Source organism: Macaca thibetana, chromosome 10, assembly GCF_024542745.1.
Source record: "Macaca thibetana thibetana isolate TM-01 chromosome 10, ASM2454274v1, whole genome shotgun sequence".
In the NCBI taxonomy this organism is placed as follows: domain Eukaryota; kingdom Metazoa; phylum Chordata; class Mammalia; order Primates; family Cercopithecidae; genus Macaca; species Macaca thibetana.
Genome location: NC_065587.1, coordinates 54,192,034 through 54,213,205, shown reverse-complemented (window position 1 = coordinate 54,213,205; position 21,172 = coordinate 54,192,034). Strand labels below are relative to the sequence as shown.

Here is a 21,172-nt window from a genome sequence, read left to right as displayed (position 1 = left end):
AGCTACTTGGGAGGCTGAGGCAGGAGAATCACTTGAACCCAGGAAGTAGACATTGCAGTAAGCCGATATCATGCCATTGCACTCTAGCCTGGGCAACAAGAGCAAAATTCTACCTCAAAAAATAATAATAATACAAAAGGTCAGGTCCAGTGGCTCATGCCTGTAATCCCGGCACTTTGGGAGGCCAAAACAGGCAGATTGCTTGAGTTCACAAGTTTAAGACCAGCCTGGACAACATGGCGAAACTCCACCTCTACTTAAAATACAAAATTGGCAAGGCATGGTGGTGCATGCCTGTAGTCCCAGTTACTTGAGAGGTTAAGGTAGGATGATGGCCTCAGCTGGGAGACAGAGGTTGCATGAGCCGAGATGGCACCACTGCACTCCAGCCTGGGTGATAGAGCCAGACCTTGTCTCAAAAAAAAAAAAGAAAAGTGGTGGGAGGAAGAAAAAAAATTATAATACAAAAGATAAACAAAACAAAAAGTTGTTTTTTGAAAAGATAACAAAATTGGCAAACCTTTAGCTAGACCAGCCAAGAAAAAACGAAGACCAAATAAATAAAATCAGGGATGAAAAAGGACACATTACAACTGATACTGCAGAAATACAAAGAATCATTAGAGACTTATTTTTCCCCCTGAGACAGAGTTTTGCTCTTGTTGCCCAGGCTGGAGTGCAATGGTGCGATCTCAGCTCACTGCAACCTCCACCTCCCGGGTTCAAGCGATTCTCCTGCCTCAGTCAGCCTCCCAGGTAGCTAGGATTACAGGCATGTGCCACCACGCCCAGCTAATTTTGTATTTTTAGTAGAGACAAGGTTTCTCCATGTTGGTCAGGCTGGTCTTAAACTCCCGACCTCAGGTGATCCACCTGCCTCAGCCTCCCAAAGTGCTAAGATTACAGGCGTGAGCCACCACATCTGGCCTGGATCATTAGAGGCTATTATGGAAAACTACACACCAATAAATTGGAAAACTAAAAAGATAAATTATTTGACACATACAACTTACTAAAATTGAATCATAAAGAATCAGAAAACATAAGCAGGCCAACTATGAGTAATGAGATGAAAGCAGAAATTAAACATCTCTCTTTAAAGAAAAGCATATGACCTGATGGTTTTACTGCTGAATTCTACCAAATATTTAAAGAAGAATTATACAAATTCTACTCAAATTATTCTAAAAAATTGAAGAGGGAATACTTCCAAACTCATTCTACGAGGCAAGAAGTAGCCTGTGGCCAGGCACAGTGGCTCACGCCTGTAATCCCAGCACTTTGGGAGACCAAGAGACTAAGGCAGGTGGATGACTTGAGACCTGGAGTTCAAGACCAGCCTGGCCAACATGGCAAAACCCTGTCTCTACTAAAAATACAAAAATTAGTCAGGGTGGTGGCACATGCCTGTAATCCTAGCTACTCAGGAGGCCGAGGCATAAGGATCACTTGAACCCAGGAGGTGGAGGCTGCAGTGAGCCAAGATCGTGCCACTGCACTCCAGCCTGGGCAACAGGGTGAGACTCTGTCTCAAAAAAAAAGATCATTCACCATGATCAAATGGGATTCATCCCCAGATGCAAGGATAGTTCAACATATACAAATCAATAAATGTGATACATCCCATCAACAGAATCAAAAGAGCCATATGATCATTTCAGTAGATGGTGAAACAGCATTTGATAAAATTCAACATCACTTCATGATAAAAGTCTCAAGAAATTGGATATAGAAAGAACATACCTCAATGTAATAAAGGCCATACGTGACAAGCACATAGCTAATATCATACGGAATGGGGAAAAAGTGAAAGCCTTTCCACTAAGGTCTGAAACAAGATAATGATGCCACTTTCACCACTGTTATTCAACATAGTACTGGAAATCCCAGCTAGAGCAATTAGGCAAGAGAAAGAAATAAAGGGTATCCAAATTGGAAAGGAAGAAGTCAAATTAGCCTTGTACACACATGACATGAGCTTATATTTAGAAAAGCCTACCACACCAAAAAATTCTTAGAACTAATCAAAAAAGTTAGTAAAATTACAGGATACAAAATCAACATACAAAAATCAGTAGTATTTCTATATGCTAACAATAATCTATCTGAAAAAGAAACCAAGAAAGCAATCTCCTTTACAATAGCCACACAAAAAAAACCCTAGGAATAAATTAATTAGAAGAAGTAAAAGATCTCCACAAGGAAAACTATAAAATGCTAATGAAAGAAACTGAAGAGGACACTAAAAAATAGAAAGATATCCCATGCTCATAGGTCAGAATAATTAATATTGTTAAAATGCCCATAATATCCAAAGTGATCTTCAGATTCAATACAATCTCTATTAAAATATCAATGGCATTCTTCACATAAACAGAAAATAAAATTTCAAAATTTGCATGGAATGACAAAAGACCACAAATAGCTAAAGCAGTCCTGAGCAAAAACAACAAAGCTGGAGGTATCACACTACCTGAATTCAAATTATACAACAAAGCTATAGTAACCAAAACAGCATGGTATTGGCACAAAAACAGACACATAGACCAATGGAACAGAATAGAAAACCCGGAAATTAACTCATGCACATACAGACAACTCGTGTGTATGTGTGTGTGTGTGTATGTGTGTGTGTGTGCATGAGAGAGAGAGAGAGAGAGTCTTACTCTGTTACCCCGACTGGAGTGCAGTGGCACAAACTCAGCTCACTGCAAGCTCCGCCTCTGGGGTTCACGCCATTCTCCTGCCTCAGCCTCCCTAGCAGCTGGGACTAACAGGTACACACTGCCATGCCCGGCTAATTTTTTTGAGACAACTCATTTTTGACAAAGGTGCCAAGAATGTATGTTGGGGAAAGGACAATCTTGTTAATAAATGGTGCTGAGAAAGCTGGATATCTATATGCAGAAGAATGAAATTAGACTGCAATATTTTACCATATGCAAAAATCAAATAAAAATTGATTAAATACTAAAATCTAATGCCTGAAACTACAAAACTACTAGAAGAAAACATTAGTTGGGACATTGGTCTTGGCAAAGATTTTCTGGGTAAGACCTCAAAAGCACAAGCAACAGAAGCAAAAATAAACAAATGGGATTACATTATTAAAAAGTTTCTATGGCCGGGCCAGGCGCGGTGGCTCAAGCCTGTAATCCCAGCACTTTGGGAGGCCGAGACAGGAGGATCACGAGGTCAGGAGATTGAGACCATCCTGGCTAACATGGTGAAACCCCGTCTCTACTAAAAAAATACAAGAAACTAGCCGGGCGAGGTGGCGAGCACCTATAGTCCCAGCTACTCTGGAGGCTGAGGCAGGAGAATGGCATAAACCCAGGAAGCGGAGCTTGCAGTGAGCTGAGATTTGGCCACTGCACTCCAGCCTGGGCGACAGAGCGAGACTCCGTCTCAAAAAAAAAAAAGTTTCTATGGCCAGGCGCGGTGGTTCATGCCTGTAATCTCAGCACTTTGGGAGGCTGAGGTGGGTGGATCACCTGAGGTCAGGAGTTCAAGACCAGCCTGGCCAACATGGTGAAACCCCATATCTACTTAAAATACAAAAAATTAGCTGGGCGTGGTGATATGCACCTATAATCCCAGCTATTCAGGAAGCTGAGGGAGGAGAGTCACTTGAACCCAGGAGGTAGAGGTTGCAGTGAGATGAGATCATGCCATTGCACTCCAGACTGGGTGACAAGAGCAAGACTTCATCTCAAAAAAAAAGGTTTCTGCACGGCAAAGGCCAGTTGCCTTTAATCCCCACACTTTGGAGGCCAAGGCAGGCAGATCACCTGAACCTGAGGTAGGGAGTTTGAGACCAATCTAGCCAACATGGTAAAACACTGTCTCTATTAAAAATATAAAAATTAGCCAGATGTGGTGGTGCACACCTGTAATCCCAGCTACTCGGGAGGCTGAGGCACAAGACTCACTTGAACCCAGGAGGTGGAGGTTTCAGTGAGCCATGATTGCAGCACTGCACTCCAACATGGGCGACAGAGTGAGACTCTGTCTCAAAAAAAAAAAAAAAAGACAGGCTACAGGATGGAAGAAAATATTTCCAAACTACTCATCAACAAGGGACTAGGCTGTGCACAGTGGCTCACGCCTATAATCCCAGCACTTTGAGACAGAGGCAGGAGGATCACTTGAAGCCAGGAATTTGAGACCAGCCCAGGCACCATAGCAAGACCCTGTCTCTACAAAAAAAAAGGCAACAACAACAACAGGAATTTAAAATATATAAGAAACTCAAACAACTCAATACCAAAAAAAGAAAAATCTGACTGGCACAGTAGTTCACACCTATAATCCCAGCACAAGGCCAAGGCAGGTGGATCACTTGAGGCCAGGAGTTTGAGACCAGCCTGGCCAACATGGCGAAACCTCGTATCTAGTAAAAATACAAAAATTAGCCAGATGTGGTGGTGCATGTCTGTAATCCCCGCTACTTAGGAAGCTGAGGCAGGAGTATCACTTGAACCCAGGAGGCAGAGGGCAGAGTTTGCAGTGAGCTGAGATTGGGCCACTGCACTTCAGTCTGGGCAACAGAGCAAGATTGTGTCTCAAAAAAATAAGTATATATACATATATCAATAAAGAGACATCATTGGGCAAAGGGGATTTGTCCCAATGGTCTTGACAGTGCCACAAATCATTTTAACACTTTTGGGTATAGCCAGGACCATCCTAGTGGTCTGAAATACAAAAGTGAGGCCCAGACTTCTTAAGGAGACAGGGCTGGGTGCCAGAAATTAAGAGGACAGGAGCCAGAGACAGGTAAGCAGAAACTTTACAAGAAAAAAAGATGGAAGATGAACAAAGACCCTAGGCCTCTGCAGTTGGGCTGCGAGAGAAGAGGTTTCAGAAGAGGATGAACTCAAGATGACATTCTTACAGACAGACCCCTGGCCATTGCAGAAGCATTTCTGGGCTCCTTGGCACCTCCAGTCCAGGAGGCACTGCAGGACACTGGAGGCCTTGGAGCTCATGGGCACCAGAACCCAGGCTTCCATGTAGTGAGTTATGTCCTGGCACTATAGTCCTAAGGTCTTGCAGGAGCCCTCCTACCCCCTGTTCCAGCCCTGGGACACAATTGCCATGCTACATGCTTCCTTTCTATAATTAAAGAAGGAAACCCTCAGGGCACCCCACTCCATCACTCACCTCTCACCAGGGACCAGGTACCAGGGTGGGTGTCCTTCTTCCTGAAAAAGAAAGACTTAGATAAAGCAGTCCCTTGTGAAACAGGCAGCCATTAGCACCAGGGCCCAGCCTAGGTGAGAACTCTCAGGCCCTGCCTGGCAGCCCACAGCCAGGCAAGGTTGAGATACCAAGTTACTCTACAGATTTTGTCTTTTTTTTTTTTTTTTTTTTTTTTTTTTTTTTTTTTTTTTTTTTTGAGACAGAGTCTCACTCTGTTGCCCAGGCTGGAATGCAGTAGCGTGATCTCCGCTCACTGCAACCTCTGCCTCCCGGGTTCAAGCAATTCTCTTGCCTCAGCCTCCAGAGTAGCTGGGATTACAGGCGCCCACCACCAAGCCCAGCTCATTTTTGTATTTTTTGTAGAGATGGGGTTTCACCACGTTGGCCAGGCTGGTCTCAAACTCCTGACCTCAGGTGATCCACCCGCCTCAGCCTCTCAAAGTGCTGGGATTACAGACATGAGCCACCACACCCGGTCTCAATTATTTTTTAAGCATTAGTTTGGTGAAAAAATATTTTGATTTTTTTTAAAACAAGCAAGTATTACTTTTGTGATCTTTTAAAACTGATTAGATGAAAAAACGGAAAACGTAACATAAGAATACTTTAAAAAAAAAAAAAGCAGAATCAGCACCACCTGGAAGCTTGTTATTTATACAGAATCTCAGACCCACCTGAAACCTACTGCATTGGAATTTGCATTTTAACAACTCCGGTGATTTGCTTTCTCAGTGCACAAGTTGTAGTGTGTGAAAAGTCAGGAGCTTTCAGGAAAGGAGATCTACTTCCCTGGCTACTTGAATGAAGGTTTCTTCTACATCTACGACTGCTACCCGTAAAATGTGAAATACCCTCATCAGGAATCTATACGGCTCTAAAGACTCACAGTGAGATGTTAAGTATCCCTTTCTCCTTCCTAATAGCAGCCTATTTCCTTTCAAGGAATTCTCTTACCCTGTTCTATGATGTCTTGTTGTGAGGGTGAATTTCAGGTGCCTGCTAACCCAAACAAGCCAGAGAAGCAAGTCTTTTCTCTAGGTTCTCAACCAGGGGCGATTTTGCCCCCCAGGGGACATTTTGGCAACATCTGGAAACATTTGTTGGTAACAAATGACAGGGAGAGATACTGGCATCTAGTGAAAAGCAGCCAGGGCTGCTGCTAAACATCATATACTACCCAGGACGGCCCCACAGCAAATAATTATCCAGCCCAAAATACTAACAGGATAAAAGGCTGTGAAACCCTGAATGAGTAATTACATATATTCTCTCTCTTTCAGGAAGTCTCAATCTTGAGAGAAGGGGGAAAGAGAAATAGAACATCCCTGTCACAGCAGCGTCACTGTGACCCAACTCTTCCCGCCTAGATGACCTGCTTCCTGCCTCTTGACCCTCCAGAGTGCTGTCAATTTCCTACCATGGATCCCTGGCTTTGCATAAATCATAAGAACCTCAATTTCCTTCCAGCTCACCGTCTTTTGCCCAAGTTAGCCAATATCTTTCTGTTGATGGTAACCAAGAACCCTTATGCCCAACCATCCAGTTAGAGGAGGGCTCCATTCCAGAGCAGGGCAGGCTTACCCAGCTGCTAGGCTAAGCACACACTTCAAGCATCAGCAAGCAACGGACAAGTTCAGCTTGAATGAACTTAACCAGAATTTGCAATCAAGAAAACTAGAAAGAAACTATTTTAATTTTAGTATAAATGTTTAATTTTACATCACGTGACTTAAACAGTTCATTATTTGGGACCCTAATGTTCTGGGCCATCCGGTGGGGCAGGCTTGCTCTGGTTTTGAGTTTCAGTGCTAAGAAGGAAGAGGAAAACAAGAGAGAGAAGAGATCAAGTTGTTTATATTATCTGGCTTCAGGTGAGAGAGTACTGAAAAGAGAAGCCTATGTTTAAAGGAAAAAATATTAAAACTGGGAAAGTATTGAACATGGAAAGATGTAACCTATACACTGAAGTACAGCACAATGGAAAAACCAAAAAATTAAAACCAAGAATACTGTATATCAAGAAATAGCAATCTATCTGCAAGCCAAAAAGTGTTGCAGAAAGAATGGTGGCTTTATCATCAAATACACCTGTTGCTTTAACTAAACTAAGATTGAAAGTAAAAGCCTTAGCCTGGGAAACATAGTGAGAACCCATCTCTACAAAAACTGAAAAATTAGCCAGGTATGGTGGTGCACACCTGTGGTCCCAGCTACTTCGGAGGCTGAAGCAGAAGGATTGCTTGAGCCCAGGAAGTCAAGGCAACAGCGGGCCATGTTTGAGCCACTGTACTCCAGCCTGGGTGACAGAGTAAAACCCTGTCTCAAAAAAAAAGAGAAAGAATGTAAAAGCCTTTGAAGCCATTTAGCAAAGATCATGGAAAACAAGGCAAGCAATGGCTACAGAGTTCCAGAACCTTGTTAAATATAATAAATAAGGAAATATTTAAAAATTGAACACCTTAACAATTAAAAATCATATCGATCTATTATTTTGTTGAATGACAAAAGCCTATTACAGGATGATTCTACCCATATCAACATTTGCATATATGCATAAAGCAAGTCTGGAAGGACCTTCACAAGCGTGTTAACAATGGTCGCCTATGGGGAGGGAGATCTTTTTTTTTTTTTTGGTGCATTAGCGATCTTGATGGTTTCAAATGTCATCACCAGGGAACAACAGACACTGGGGCCTACTTAGGGTGGAGGGCAATAGGAGAGTGAGGATTAAAAAACTATCTATCTGATATTATGCTGATTACCTGGGTGATAGAATTTTCTGTACACCAAACCCCCAAGACACGCAATTAGCACATGTAACAAACCTGCATATGAATCCCTTTAAAGTAAAATACAAGCTGAAAGGAAAAAGATAAAACCTCTTCACCATCTTTCAGATAGTAATTTTTTTCATTGCTTCTTCAGTGTACACAAATATTCTTTTACATCATTCACACTTCTTCTTTGAACTTTTCTATACTGTTTAAATATCTCAATAATGCTTATGAATCCTATTTTTAAGAAAACAACAGCAAATTAACAAATAAAAAGGAGAAGGAGGAAAGTGAGGAGGAGAAAAAGAATAACAAAAAAGACTTGTGATCCTAAGCATATAAACAGCTCTGAACTTGCAGGAAAGCTGAAAAAGAAAAACAAGAGAAAGGTAAAGGAAGAATGATCATTTATAATATTACTAAATTGGGCCAGGTGCGCTGATAGCAAGCAGCTGATAGCAAGCTTTCACTTTATCTTTGAGAATGCCTTTTGAGTCTCTCGCCTGGAAATGGTCTATGACAGACTTCTGCTGCCCTCTAGTGAGCCGAACATGAAACACACAGCAAAGAATTTTTACCAGTCACATGGTCTCTTCTTTGCTTATATTGCTGAATCTGTAGGAAGCTAGGCTTCTCCACACAATCCCTTGAGGAGAAGGCTTAACTTGCATACGAAAGGCAAGACACCTCTCCCAACTCAAGAGCAACCCACTGCCAGGATGCGCTCTGGGCTTCCTGCTTTCCTCACCCCACTTACACGCCTTAGCAACATCATCATGCCCCCACGGGAGCAGTGGAGGCTGCAGGGGCCCATAGTATTGCTGGGGCCAAGGGCACATATGGAGTCTGAGATTTCTACAACCAGATGGTGAAGAAGTGGGGTGGGGAAGGGAGGAGCTGCGTGGTTCTGGTCAAAGAACAAGTCTTTATCAGCCCACACTGGAGCCCCAGACATTCCTGCCCACGATGAGGAAGCTGAGGAGTAGGGCGGGGGAGGAGGGTGGCTTTTCAACCTGGTCGGAGGCTAATTTTGGGGTGCAAAGTGAGAGAGTAGGATCAGGGTCCACTGAGACCTGCTCCCGGGTCATTTCCACCCCAGGACCAAGGCTGAAATGGACTTAAACCCTGAGGAAGGAAAGGTTCTAACAGCTTCTTTAGTTCAGGGTTCAACAGTAGAGAAAGCTGCCCAGAAAGACCTGGGGGTGGGAATTTGGCCCCAGCTCAGCCTTTGACCTCCAGCTTTCAAATTTAACCCTTCAGCACTCCCTCTCGTTCTCTCTCTCTCTCTCTCTCTCTCTCTCTCTCGTCCTTCAAATGTAACCCTTCAGCACTCTCTATCATCTCTCTCTCTCTTCCTTCAAATGTAACCCTTTAGCACTCTCATCTCTCTCTTTCTCTCTCTCATCCCTATCTCTATCTCTCTCTCTATATATATATATATCATCTCTCTCTCTCATCTCTATCTCTCTCTATATATCTATCTCTCTATCTCTATCTCTATCTCTATCTCATCTCTATCTCTATCTGTCTATCTCTCTCTCTCTCTCTCTCTCTCTCTGTAAGCAGGTCAGCAGCTCCCACCGGAAAGGGTGAGCCTCCGGACAAGAAGGAAAGGTCTGCAAGGAGCAGCTCTCCCATTGCTCAGCCTGAGCTGTGCCTGGGGCTCACACCTGTCCTCCATTCCCACTCTCCACCCTGACAGAACATCATTCTGCAATATTTTAGGATTCCCAGACTGTTGTTTTTCATTGAAAGTTCTACCCTACTGATTTTTTTTTTTCTTTTTTCTTTTGAGACGGAGTTTCGCTCTTGTTGCCCGGGCTGGAGTGCAACGGCAGGATCTCAGCTCACTTGGAACTTCCACCTCCTGGGTTCAAGTAATTCTCCTGCCCCAGCCTCCCGAGTAGCTGAGATTACAGGCACGCACCACCACACCTGGCTAATTTTTGTATTTTTAGTAGAAATGGGGTTTCACTGTATTGGCCAGGCTGGTCTCGAACTCCTGATCTCAAGTGATCTGCCTGCCTCAGCCTCCCAAAGTGTTGGGATTACAGGTGTGAGCCACTGTGTCCGGCCACTGCTGAGTTTTTGTGACTTCTCCCCCTTATTTTCATTCTGGCATGTGAAATTCTGGTTTCTACCTGGTTCGGAACATTCATCTTTTGAGTAGAGTAGGTGTATGTCAATGTTGCCTGATTCAAAAAACAGTGGTTGGCATGAACCTTACAGTGGCCATACCAGGAACATCCATGACTCCAGGATCATGTTGCAGGGAACTGGGAAGGGTCAGTGTCTGTGTGATGGGCTGCTGAACATTTTGGAAGATCCCTCTTCCACTGTTTTATCATTTTGTTGTTTATTTAAAAACTCAAATAAATGCACATAGTTGTTTTTTTTTTAATCATATTATCACAGCACCACACCTGACTAATTTTTGTATTTTTAGTAGACAGGGTTTCTACTACAACAGTCAAAGGCACAACTACTCAGAAGGCTGAGGCACGAGAATTGCTTGAACCCAGGAGGCGAAGGTTGCACTGAGCAGAGATCGCGCCACTGCACTCCCGCCTAGGCAACAGAGCAAGATTTCGTCTCAAAAAAAAAAAAAGATAACTAATTAAATAAATTACCCATTCATAGAGTTCTATTAAAAGAATATATATGATGACATGAAAGATCTCCAAGATACACAATATAATCCATTTCATATAAATAAAAAACATAACTTTAAAAAATTATCTTGGTCCCAAGAACCTAGGGACATCCCCTCCCTAAAATAAAGCTACCTGGAGGGGACAAACTGCTTGTCTTGGAGCCAAGGGCTGGCCCTCAAGGAAGGAGGTCCAAGGTGGGAACATTCCAGCAACTACAAGAAACTAGCCACTCTGCCGGGCACAGTGGCTCACGCCTATAATCCCAGCACTTTGGGAGGCTGAGACAGGTGGATCGCCTGAGGTCAGGAGTTCAAGACAAGCCTGGCCATCATGAAACCCCACCTCTACTAAAAATACAAAAATTAGTAGGGCATAGTAGCGTGCCTGTAGTCCCAGCTACTCAGGAGACTGAGGCAAGAGAATTGCTTGAACCCGGGAGGCAGAGGGTGCAGTGAGCCAAGATTGCGCCACTGCACTCCAGCCTGGGCAACAGAAAAATACATCTCAAAAAAATGAAATAAATAAAATAAAATAAACTAGCCACTCACCCCTGTTCCACCCTCAACCTACATTCTCCAATAAAAGAAGAAGGTCAGCAGGTCTAAAAGAGACTGACCTCCACCCCCACCAGGGCTTGAGAAAGACATCTAAGGCAAGTCACTCTCAGTTTAGTTTCCACCCATCGCTCCCCTAGCCACACCCAACCAAAACCCATTTTCAGAGTCGTCACAAAGAATGGATTACCCATCTGTCCTAAATATGTAAATCGTGCAATCCCACAGGTACACTCATATCCTCTAGCTCTCCCATATCATCTGAGCCCTCAAACAGCACAGACAAGAGGTCAGCACCAGCCTTTATTGGGAAAGAGAAGCACCACACACCCACTGCCCAATCCAGGGCTGTTTCCCATGCTCTGGTCAGCGGCAGGAGGAGAAGCAGAGCAGAGAGGGCCATGAGTGCCCCTGGAAATGTCACAAGCCCCAGGATGTCACCCTCTCTTGACTACCAGGAAAAGCTTCCAGAGTTACCACAGAAGTTCCAGACAAATCAGCACAGCTAGGGCACTGGGATCTCTGCAAGTAGAAGAAATATCAAGTCACAGCTGTGCCCTCCTGGCTTCAGCTACCCAAAATGTTTTCCCTCCACGCTAGGAAAGCTTGGCCTATATTGCTCTCAAAAGTCTTAAATGGCTCCTTGCTTCCCAGACAATCCAATCCAAACTGGCACTGAAGGCTCGTATTATTCAGATGTCAACTTTATGTCTCCTGTTATTAAAAAAAAAAAAAAAAAAAAACTGGAGATATGGTCAGGCACAGTGGCTCACGCCTGTAATCCCAGCACTTTGGGAGGCCAAGGCGGGCGGATCACCTGAGATCAGGAGTTTGAGACCAGCCTGGCCAACATAGTGAAACCCCGTCTTTACTAAAAATACAAAAATCAGCTAGGTATGACAGTGGGTGCCTGTCATCCCAGCCTTGGGAGGCTGAGGCAGGAGAATTGCTTGAACCCAGAAGGCAGAGGTTGCAGTAAGTTGAGATTGTGCCATTGCACTCCAGCCTGGGTGACAAGAGTGAAACTCCATCTCAAAAAAAAAAAAGAAAAACTGGAGATATGTCTGTTCCTTTACCCATCCTGCCCCCACTTCTCACCTCCCAAACATATCCCACACATTCCCACCCTGTGTTCCTTTGCCAGCAATCACCAGATTACCTGTCTGGCATGTCCGTGTGCTATCCTCACTTTGTCGCATCTGCTTAGCCTTAAGGGCCTCGATCAAATCCCACCTCTCCCAGAGACCTTCCCAGGGAGCCACACCTGGGAACAAGTGTAAGCCTGTACTGTTTATATGAGGGTTCTCATCTGGGACACAGGTTCACCACACCTGGGAACAGATGTAAGCCTGTACTGTTTGCATGAGGGTTTTCATCTGGGACATAGTTTCTTTCTCTCCAACTAGACTTTTCCTGACCTTCTGAAGTCCCCTTCCCAGTACCTAAGCCAGTGCTTTGCACATAGCAGTTGTCTGTTATTGTTGATGACAATGGACTGTACTCACCTAATGCAGAATCAGACCTCACAGTCCAGTTGGGGTTCACGGTCAGTTTTCGGGGCAGGACTGGTGGGACACAGAAGCGGCCACAGCCTGACTTGCAGCACTTTTCTCCAGCTTGACAGTTCTCATCCATCACACAGCCGACAATGCACAGGCCCACCAGAACTTTTGGACAATCACCGCCCCGCCCTGTGGGAACAACAGGCACAAGAAAAGGGACAGGGTGTCAGCTCCGCCATCTCCATGTTCCCATCTAGAACTTACACACAGAGGCTCTAGGTCAATCAACCCCTGACCCTCACTAGACCCAACTAAACTGGCTGGGAAACCATGGAGCTGGAGGATCTGAGAATCTTTAGGAACCCAAGAGAACTCTGAGCCCAGAGTTTTCAAATGGTGCCCCAAAGGGAGTTTCCAAGAGGTAACTCAGGGATTGATACCCCTGCAGGTTTGGGGTGGGGGTGAGTGACATGTGGCAGGGACAAGCCTCCCAGACCACCACCCTCTCCCCCTATGCTCTGGATTCATAGTGTCACTTCCTCATGGTGACCTCTGCCACCCTAGACAAGGTTTGATGTCCCTGCTTTGTGTCCTGTAGCACCCTGTATACTTCCTCTCATCAAACTTCATGATAATCTCTTACTTAAAAGGAATATGTCTATCTTCCCTGATGGCCTATAAGCTACATAAGGACAAGAGTCTGTCCTCAGCCTTGAGCATTGCCTGGGAATCTAAAGGGACTAAGATAGCACCAGAGTCAATGATTCTTTAATGGAGATCCACAGTGCCTGGCACTCAAAAATATTTGTTTTTTAAAAATGTTGAAGAAAAAAAGGCATTGGAACAGGAATGCTTTTATGTTTATATGTGTGTGTGTGTGTGTGTGTGTGTGTGTGTGTGTGTGTGTGTGTGTTTTCCGGCTGGGCGCGGTGGCTCATGCCTATAATTCCAGCACTTTGGGAGGCCGAGGCAGGTGAATTAGGAGTTCAAGACCAGCCTGGTCAACATGATGAAAGCCCATCTCTACTAAAAATATAAAAATTAGCGGGGCATGGGCCAGGCGCAGTGGCTCAAGCCTGTAATCCCAGCACTTTGGGAGGCCGAGGCGAGCTGATCACGAGGTCAGGAAATCGAGACCATCCTGGCTAACACAGTGAAAGCCCGTCTCTATTAAAAATACAAAAAAAAAAAAAAAAATTAGCCGGGCATGGTGGCAGGCACCTGTAGTCCCAGCTGCGTGGGAGGCTGAGGCAGGAGAATGGTGTGAATCCAGGAGGCAGAGCTTGTAGTGAGCCGAGATTGTGCCACTGCACTCCAGCCTGGGCGACAGAGCGAGACTCCGTCTCAAAAAATATATATATATATATATATATATATATGTTTCCAACTAAGATTTCATTTGGGGCAGGGGAGAAGCTTTTTGTTAAAAATTAGATCTGAAAATCAGGATCTTAGGCAACTCCCTCATTTTACAGATAAAGAAACTTGGGCTCAAAAAGAAGGGTTTGCTTACCCAAGGTCACAGAGCAAAACCTCAGCAGAATCAAGACCAAAAGCCACACTGTCTGTCTTCCAGCCCAGGTAGTTCCTACTGACCCACAGTGCCTCCCCCCTAGTTCTTTTAATGTCGGCATGGCCCCTCGGCCCTAGAAGAAGCGGTTACTGTGGGTTGGAGGACTACAGGGACAAGAAGAATGAGAATCCTAGCTCCTCTCAGGAAGGGAAAGAGAAGCACTCTTTTCAGGAAACACTCAAGGATTTCTTCCCCAAAGAGCCAACATACCTCCCTCAATGTCTCCGAGGCAGGTGTGGCCACAGCCGGTGCTGCAGCATTTATGCCCCTGGGGACAGGATGCATCCCCATCACACAGCTCCTCACACGGAAGGGGGTCAGCAGGACATTCACCACCAAACTCTGCTACAGAAACAAAGCATTGGAGCCCAGAGATGCTCAGGCCCACAGTATGAAACACATTTTTCATTGTATCCCATGTGTATGTTTATATATAGTTATATATTTATATACATGTCATATACACATATAGTTATGTATTTATATACATACATTATATACATATATAATGTACATATGTGTGTGTATCATGTATCTGCAATACATCTGATTTTTTTCAGACAGGGTCTCACTGTGTTGCCCTGGCCAAAGTGCAGTGGCACAATCATAGCTCATTGCAGCCTCAAACTCCTACATTCAAGGGATCCTCCCGCCACAGCCTCCTGGTAGCTAGAACTACAGGCACATGCCACCAGGCCTGGCTAATTTTATTTATCTATTTATTTATTTTGTAGAGACAGGGTCTCACTGTATCACCCAGGCTAAAGTATGGTGACACAATCATAGCTCATTGCATCCTGAAACTCCCGCGCTCAAAGGATCCTCCCACCACAGCCTCCTGAGTAGCTAGGACTACAGGCACAAGCCACCAGGCTAATTTTATTTATTTATTTTGTAGAGAAAGAGTCTCACTACGTTCCCCAGGCTGTTATCAAACTCCTGGCTCAAGTGATTCTCCCTCCTGAGCCTTCCAAAGTGCCAGGATTACAGGCGTGAGCCACCACACCCAGCCCACCCTGATATTTTATATTCTAGTTCTTCTTTTTCCTAGTTACTAAATTGCTTTCAGGACTCACAGTTTGAAAAACACTGTTCAGGTCTAACCCACTGTGGCCAATATTCTCCGTGAATTCTCCCTGTGGCAGACATTTACAATGGTGGCCTCTAGTGAACTTTATCTCCTGGGATTCAGGCCCTTGTGTAGTCCCCTTCCATGCCTACTCTGGGTTTGACCATCTGACTGACTTTGACAAATGGGTCATTAGCAAATGTAATGTAAGCAGAGGCTTGATAAGCACTTGCATACTGGGGCTTGTCCACTCAGAATACTTCCTCTTGGAAACCAGCCGCCATGTTATAAAGCAGCTTGAACTATACTATGGGATGACGAGATGCCCCACGGAGACAGAACCTAGAAGAGAGGTCATCCTGGACGTGGTGGCTCCAGTTGAGCTCCCTGCTGAGCTCCCAGCTGAATGCAGCTAAATGAATGACCACAGCTATATCATGTGGGTATATGTACTGCCCAGCCAAGTTCAGGCAACCTACACAACTGTGAAAAAGAGTAACTATATTGCTTTAAGTCATGAAGTTTGGAGATGGTTTGTTATGCAGCAATAGATACCGGATACTAAGTTTATTCTGAGAGGCAACAGGTCCAGCTAAAATGATTTGTTTCCCCATATTCTCTTGCAACTAGGGGTGATCACAAACTAGGACATAAACTGGGAAACTTTTGTCCTCCTGACACAGGGAATACCCCTTTCAAACTGCTCCCTCACTTCTTTCTTCTTCCAGTCCAAAGACAGACATTACACGGAGAGGCAGAGCAGCCTTCTTTCAATGAGGAGGCAACTCAGCATAACGAAATGGTCAAGAATTGCAAAGGAGTGTTGCATGAAAGGGGAGAAGGTTAGCACTCCCCTCGACAAGGATGCAAAAGGCCCTTGGGCCTGAGAACACGCATACGGTTCAAGCATTGCCACCTACTTTGTGGCATCTAACCATCGTCTTTCAAAATAAAAAAATAATAAAATGTAAATGTAAAAAAAAAGAAGAATTGCTAAGAAGAAACAGGGAAATAGTTTCATCCCTGTTAGCATCATGGAGCCACCATCCCAGCCTCAGGACTTCTTGTTGTATGAGAAAAACAAACCCCTATATGATTAATTTTCTGTTGTGTGCAGCCAAACACATTCCCTATTAAAATAAACTCAGAGGAGGATCTTGCCCAGAACTACAGAGTGAGTCAGCAGCAAGGCAGGACAACACTCAGCCTCTTGATTTGCGGTAAAGTACTTTTTCTACTACTCTACCCTTAAAACATGCAGGCAACTGGCCAGGGCCCCAGGCGCAGGCACACCCAAAGAAGGCCACATCCAAACCAAACCAATTCACCATGACTCATTCGTCTTAGTGTTTATTTCAAGTTTCTTAAGTAAAGAGAAAGGTGACAGGCAATTAAAGAATTTCGCAGAAAACCAAAGCAAGACTGGCTCAGTGCCTCTGAGTAGGAACAGGTAAGTATGATTGCATACAGCTGGCTCCAGGAAGTCTCCTATGATGGAAAAAGCAAGTACTGGAATCCAAGGAGAATACGTGCAGCTAAACAACCCAGGCATCATAACCCTGTATCCTGGGATTTTCCTGAACAGCCCCTATTTCAAATATCCTGTGCTATTGTGAGATCACATCAAAACTATGTGTCCTGATTTTTGACTCAGAAAATGTGGTCACTGTAACCACCAAATGCATCTCCCTGCACCTCCCCACCTGCTTGACAAACACTGAAATCCATTTAACAAGGAACAAAAGCCTTCTATCTCACAGTTGAGAAGGGGGAGCATAAAAATCTCCCTGGTGGAAAAACCCGGTGACATAAACTTCTCATAAAATTATGCCACGTGCCCTAGAATCTAGGAGTGCCATACATCCCAGATTTCACCATTTTGCTGAGCTTGGCCCTGAGATGACCAAAGCCAGGAGCTCTCTGCTACTCTCTGCCCTCGTCCTCAAGACCAGGCAGGGAGCACTTACCTCTACCCTTTTCCAGGCCAGGCTTCCTGGAGGCCTGGAGGGTCACAGCACCTCGCTTTTGACCAGTGACCAGCAATGCCACCCAGTCTGACACCCTGCCTTATACATGAATCCCTGCCACATGATCCCTTTCTCTCAGCTCTAACACCTGAAATTAATGGGGCCTCACTACCTCCAAGCCAGATTACGCTATCTTTCTACTTAAGCTAGACGGCCTTTACATCTCCTTTTTTTTTTTTTTTTTTTTTTTTTTTGAGGCAAGGTCTTGCTTTGTCACCCAGGCTGGGGTGCAGTGGCCTCAAACTCTCAAACTCCTGGGCTCAAGCAATCCTCCCGCCTCAGCCTCCTAAGTAGCTGAACTATAGGCACATGCTACCAGGCCCAGCTAATTATTTGTATTTTTTGTAGAGACGGGGTCTCACTATGTTGACTAGGCTTATTTTGACCTTCTGGCCTCAAGCAGCTCTCCCACCTCAGCCTCCCAAAGTGCTGAGGTTACAGGCATGAGTTGCCATGCCTGGCCCTTTGTACCTCTTTATACTCATCTGAAATCTGGTTGGTCCTTTTCCTATCCCCAGAGACCTTACAAAAAACCTGGTGGATGCTATTCTTTCATGCAGGATCCTCTGTCTTTCACTATCCTGGCTTTGCCATGCTAGGTAAGCTCAGTTCCTCATAAGACATGCTCTCTAATCACCTCACAATTAGCTTACCAAGAATCAGGAAGAGAAATAGGAATGGTAGCCAGAATGGGGATGACGGTTCCCCACCCATCCCAAGACTCTAAGCTATCCAAAAAAGGAATGAAGCTGAAGCCCAGGAAATACAGTCTGTCCTGCTGCCTCAGCTCCAACCTGCCACTATGTCTGAGAGAAAGATGCCAGTTGCTGTTGGAAAAGTAAAATTTCAGCACTTCTTAACCCAAGAAGGGCCCTCTGAGCTAACAAACTTACTCCGTTTCTCTTGTAAATAGAGAGACAGACAACCAGAGACAGGGATCGGCCTGAGGTCAACGGTAGCAGAACTGAATCACAAATCTCCAGCTCTGACATAAGGTCTCATGCCCTTTAAACCACATCATGGGCCCAGTTCAGTGACTCATGCCTGTAATCCCAGCACTTTGGGAGGCCGAGGTGGGTGAAACACTTGAGGTCAGGAGTTCAAAACCAATCTGGTCAACATAGTGAAACCCTGTCTCTACTAAAAATACACACACACAAAAAAAAAAAAGCCAGGTGTGGTGGTGGGTGCCTGTAATCCCAGCTACTGGGGAGGCTGAGGCAGGAGAATTGCCTGAACCCGTGAGGCAGAGGTTGCAGTGAGCCGAGATCACACCACTGCACTCCATCCTGGGTGACAGAACGAGACTCTGTCTCAAACACACACATACACACACACACACATACACACACACACACACCATGATGAGCCCCTACACTGCAACAAGGATCACACAAAAACAAACCAAAAAGCACTGGACTCACTCCACTCAGTTCTGCCAAAAGAGAAGACCCAGTGGTAGATAGTTTTAGGGGTTAGGAAAAGTTATGCACCAGTGTGTAGGGAGTCCTCAAGACCACTTACTTCCAGGTTCAGTGATTCATTAGCAGGACTCAGTGTAGAGTCATACCCATGGCTATGATTTATTACAGCAAAGGGAAAAGTCCAGAGGAAATCAGGTGCAAATTTTCAAGAGTCCTCCCAGTAGAGTCACGGGATGCACTTAATTCTTCTGGCATGGAATTGTGACATGTGTGAAGTGTTTTCTACCAGGGAAACTCATTAGAGACTCACTGTGAAAGGTCTCTACTGGGGGCTAGTCACTCAGACACCCTCTGCCTAGCACGTACCAAGATTCCAGACTCTCAGAAGGAAAGCAGATGTTCAGCCTAAACCACAATGTTTACACAAACAGTTTAGGCACAGTGAACCACTCTTATCAGTCAGAGTAGGACAAACACTCACAAAATCCAAGTTCCCAGAAGCCAGCCAAGGCCCAACCTTGCCAGCAAGGCTTTTTAAGAAGAGCAGTCTCAGGCTTATTATGCTAACTCTTTTCTGTACATACATATATAATGTATGTACAGAATTATACAACCTACAGTGAGGTTTTAGAAAAGGGTCAGCCAGACACACAGGGAGGCCATGCCATCAACCTACATAAAAGATAATACATATGTGATTAATAAGCAAAACAGAGGGTCACAGGGGATCTGGAGTGGTCAGGTTTCATACAGTGGGGAGGTGAGCCATGAGGGGGCCCAAGAAGACAACTCTCAGGCCAGAATCAGAATCTTCACTCCAAAACCTCTTCCCCCAGGTTGTCCCTGTCTCTGAAAAGAACACCACCATCACCCAACTGCTCAAGCTGAATATCTACCACCCTTCTTTATACCCTGTCTCCCTCAATGCCTGCAGCCACTTACTTCTTCACGCAGTCCCATCAATTCTACCTTCACAAACATGTAAGCCTTCCATTTTTCTTTTTTGTCGTTGTTGGGTTTTGGGGGGTTTTTTTGTTTTGTTTTTTGTTGTTGTTGTTGTTTTGTTTGTTTGTTTGTTGAGATGGAGTTTTGCTCTTGTTGCCCAGCCTGGAGCGCAGTGGTGCAATCTTGGCTCACTGCAACCTCCGCCTCCTGGGTTCAAGTGATTCTCCTGCCTCAGCCTCCCGAGTAGCTGGGATTACAGGCGCCCGCCACCATGCCTGGCTAATTTTTGTATTTTTAGTAGAGATGGGGGTTTCACCATGTTGGCCAGGCTGGTCTCGAACTCCTGACCTTGTAATCTGCCCGCCTTGGCCTCCCAAAGTGCTGAGATTATAGGCTGAGCCACAGCACTTGGCCGCCTACCATTTTTCTACGTCTGCAATATCTCCACCCCAGTCTAAGCCCCAATCATTTCTCCCAGCCTGCCACAATAGCCTCCTAACTGGTCTTCCATCTTCTACACTTGCCCCCATCCATTCTCCATATACCGGCAGAGTGGTCTTTTTAAAATTAAAACTGGACAAGGCCTCTCCTGCTTTTAAACCTCCTCAAAGGCTTCCTGTTGCACTTAGAATAAAGCCTAAGAGAGAAACCCTGAAGACTCCCCAAAGTCTGGGCCCTGCCTACCTCTCCAACCTCAAATGAAAGTAGCCTCCTTCCGTTTTCTTCTATTACCTTCAAAGCACTCATCACATCTTGCGGTTATTATGTATTTGTTTTCTCAATTATTTCCTGTTTGTCACACCATGACAAAGCCCCAGGGGGGCAAGGACCATGACTGCCTTGCTCACCACTGCAGACCTACATGCCAGGTAGGGTAGCCACACTCAATATACAGTGAATAAATGAATAAGTGGGTGAGTAAACAGACAGGTCAGCCATCAGATAGGTGGGGAGGTGGAGAACGGGTGGACCAGAACACAGAGGTACTTGGCATGACCATATGAGCTCTTGAGCATTATCTGGCAGGTTTACTGCAGACTTTTTAAAATGCATTTCTGACCAGGTACAGTGGTTTGTGCCTGTAGTCCCAGTTTCTCAAGGGGTTAAGGCAGAAGGATCACCTGAGCCCAGGAGGTTGAGGCTGCAGTGGGCTGAGATCACACCACTGCACTCCAGTGGTTAAATAAATAAATAAATAAAATGCATTTCTTCTCAACTGCATTATCACTAAATATCCTTATCCCCGTTTTACAGATGATAAAAGTGAGGTTCAGAGAAATGAAGGGACTTGCCCAAGGCCACACAGCACGCAAGCAAAAGAGCCAGGACACAGATCCATGTTCAGATTAGAACAGTGTCATGAGAGCAGGACCCAATATCTGCCCTTGCCCTAAGGCAACCTGTTTGGTCTCCACTGTGCCAAACAGACCGGCACTGGCCATGGT

The 21,172-nt window shown here is 45.0% G+C and overlaps 2 protein-coding genes and 1 non-coding gene across 5 annotated transcripts in view; 2 read left to right on the top strand and 1 right to left on the bottom strand.

Annotated features, from left to right (window-relative positions):
• Nucleotides 1–21,172, top strand: part of DNTTIP1 (deoxynucleotidyltransferase terminal interacting protein 1) — a 505,046-nt gene that overhangs the window by 452,657 nt on the left and 31,217 nt on the right. The gene's annotated exons all lie outside the window — the stretch shown is intronic.
• The window catches only part of WFDC3 (WAP four-disulfide core domain 3), a 58,019-nt gene that overhangs the window by 29,609 nt on the left and 7,238 nt on the right, over nucleotides 1–21,172 (bottom strand). Inside the window, exons 5-8 of one of the 3 annotated variants that reach the window (XR_007729240.1) lie at nucleotides 14,473–14,607; nucleotides 12,693–12,878; nucleotides 11,518–11,709; nucleotides 5,167–5,207 (exon numbers count right to left, since the gene is read on the bottom strand). Coding sequence is in view for 1 of the 3 variants with exons in the window: in XM_050806585.1 (XP_050662542.1) it covers nucleotides 11,693–11,709; nucleotides 12,693–12,878; nucleotides 14,473–14,607 (338 nt within the window). In the remaining 2 variants the exon portion in view is untranslated. Of the gene's footprint in view, nucleotides 1–5,166; nucleotides 5,208–11,477; nucleotides 11,710–12,692; nucleotides 12,879–14,472; nucleotides 14,608–21,172 lie in introns of those variants that run through there. The other 2 variants (XR_007729241.1, XM_050806585.1) reach the window with 2 other exon arrangements.
• LOC126929935 (U6atac minor spliceosomal RNA) lies at nucleotides 16,152–16,277 on the top strand. The gene has a single exon (XR_007717367.1). It is a non-coding gene; the product is annotated as a U6atac minor spliceosomal RNA (small nuclear RNA).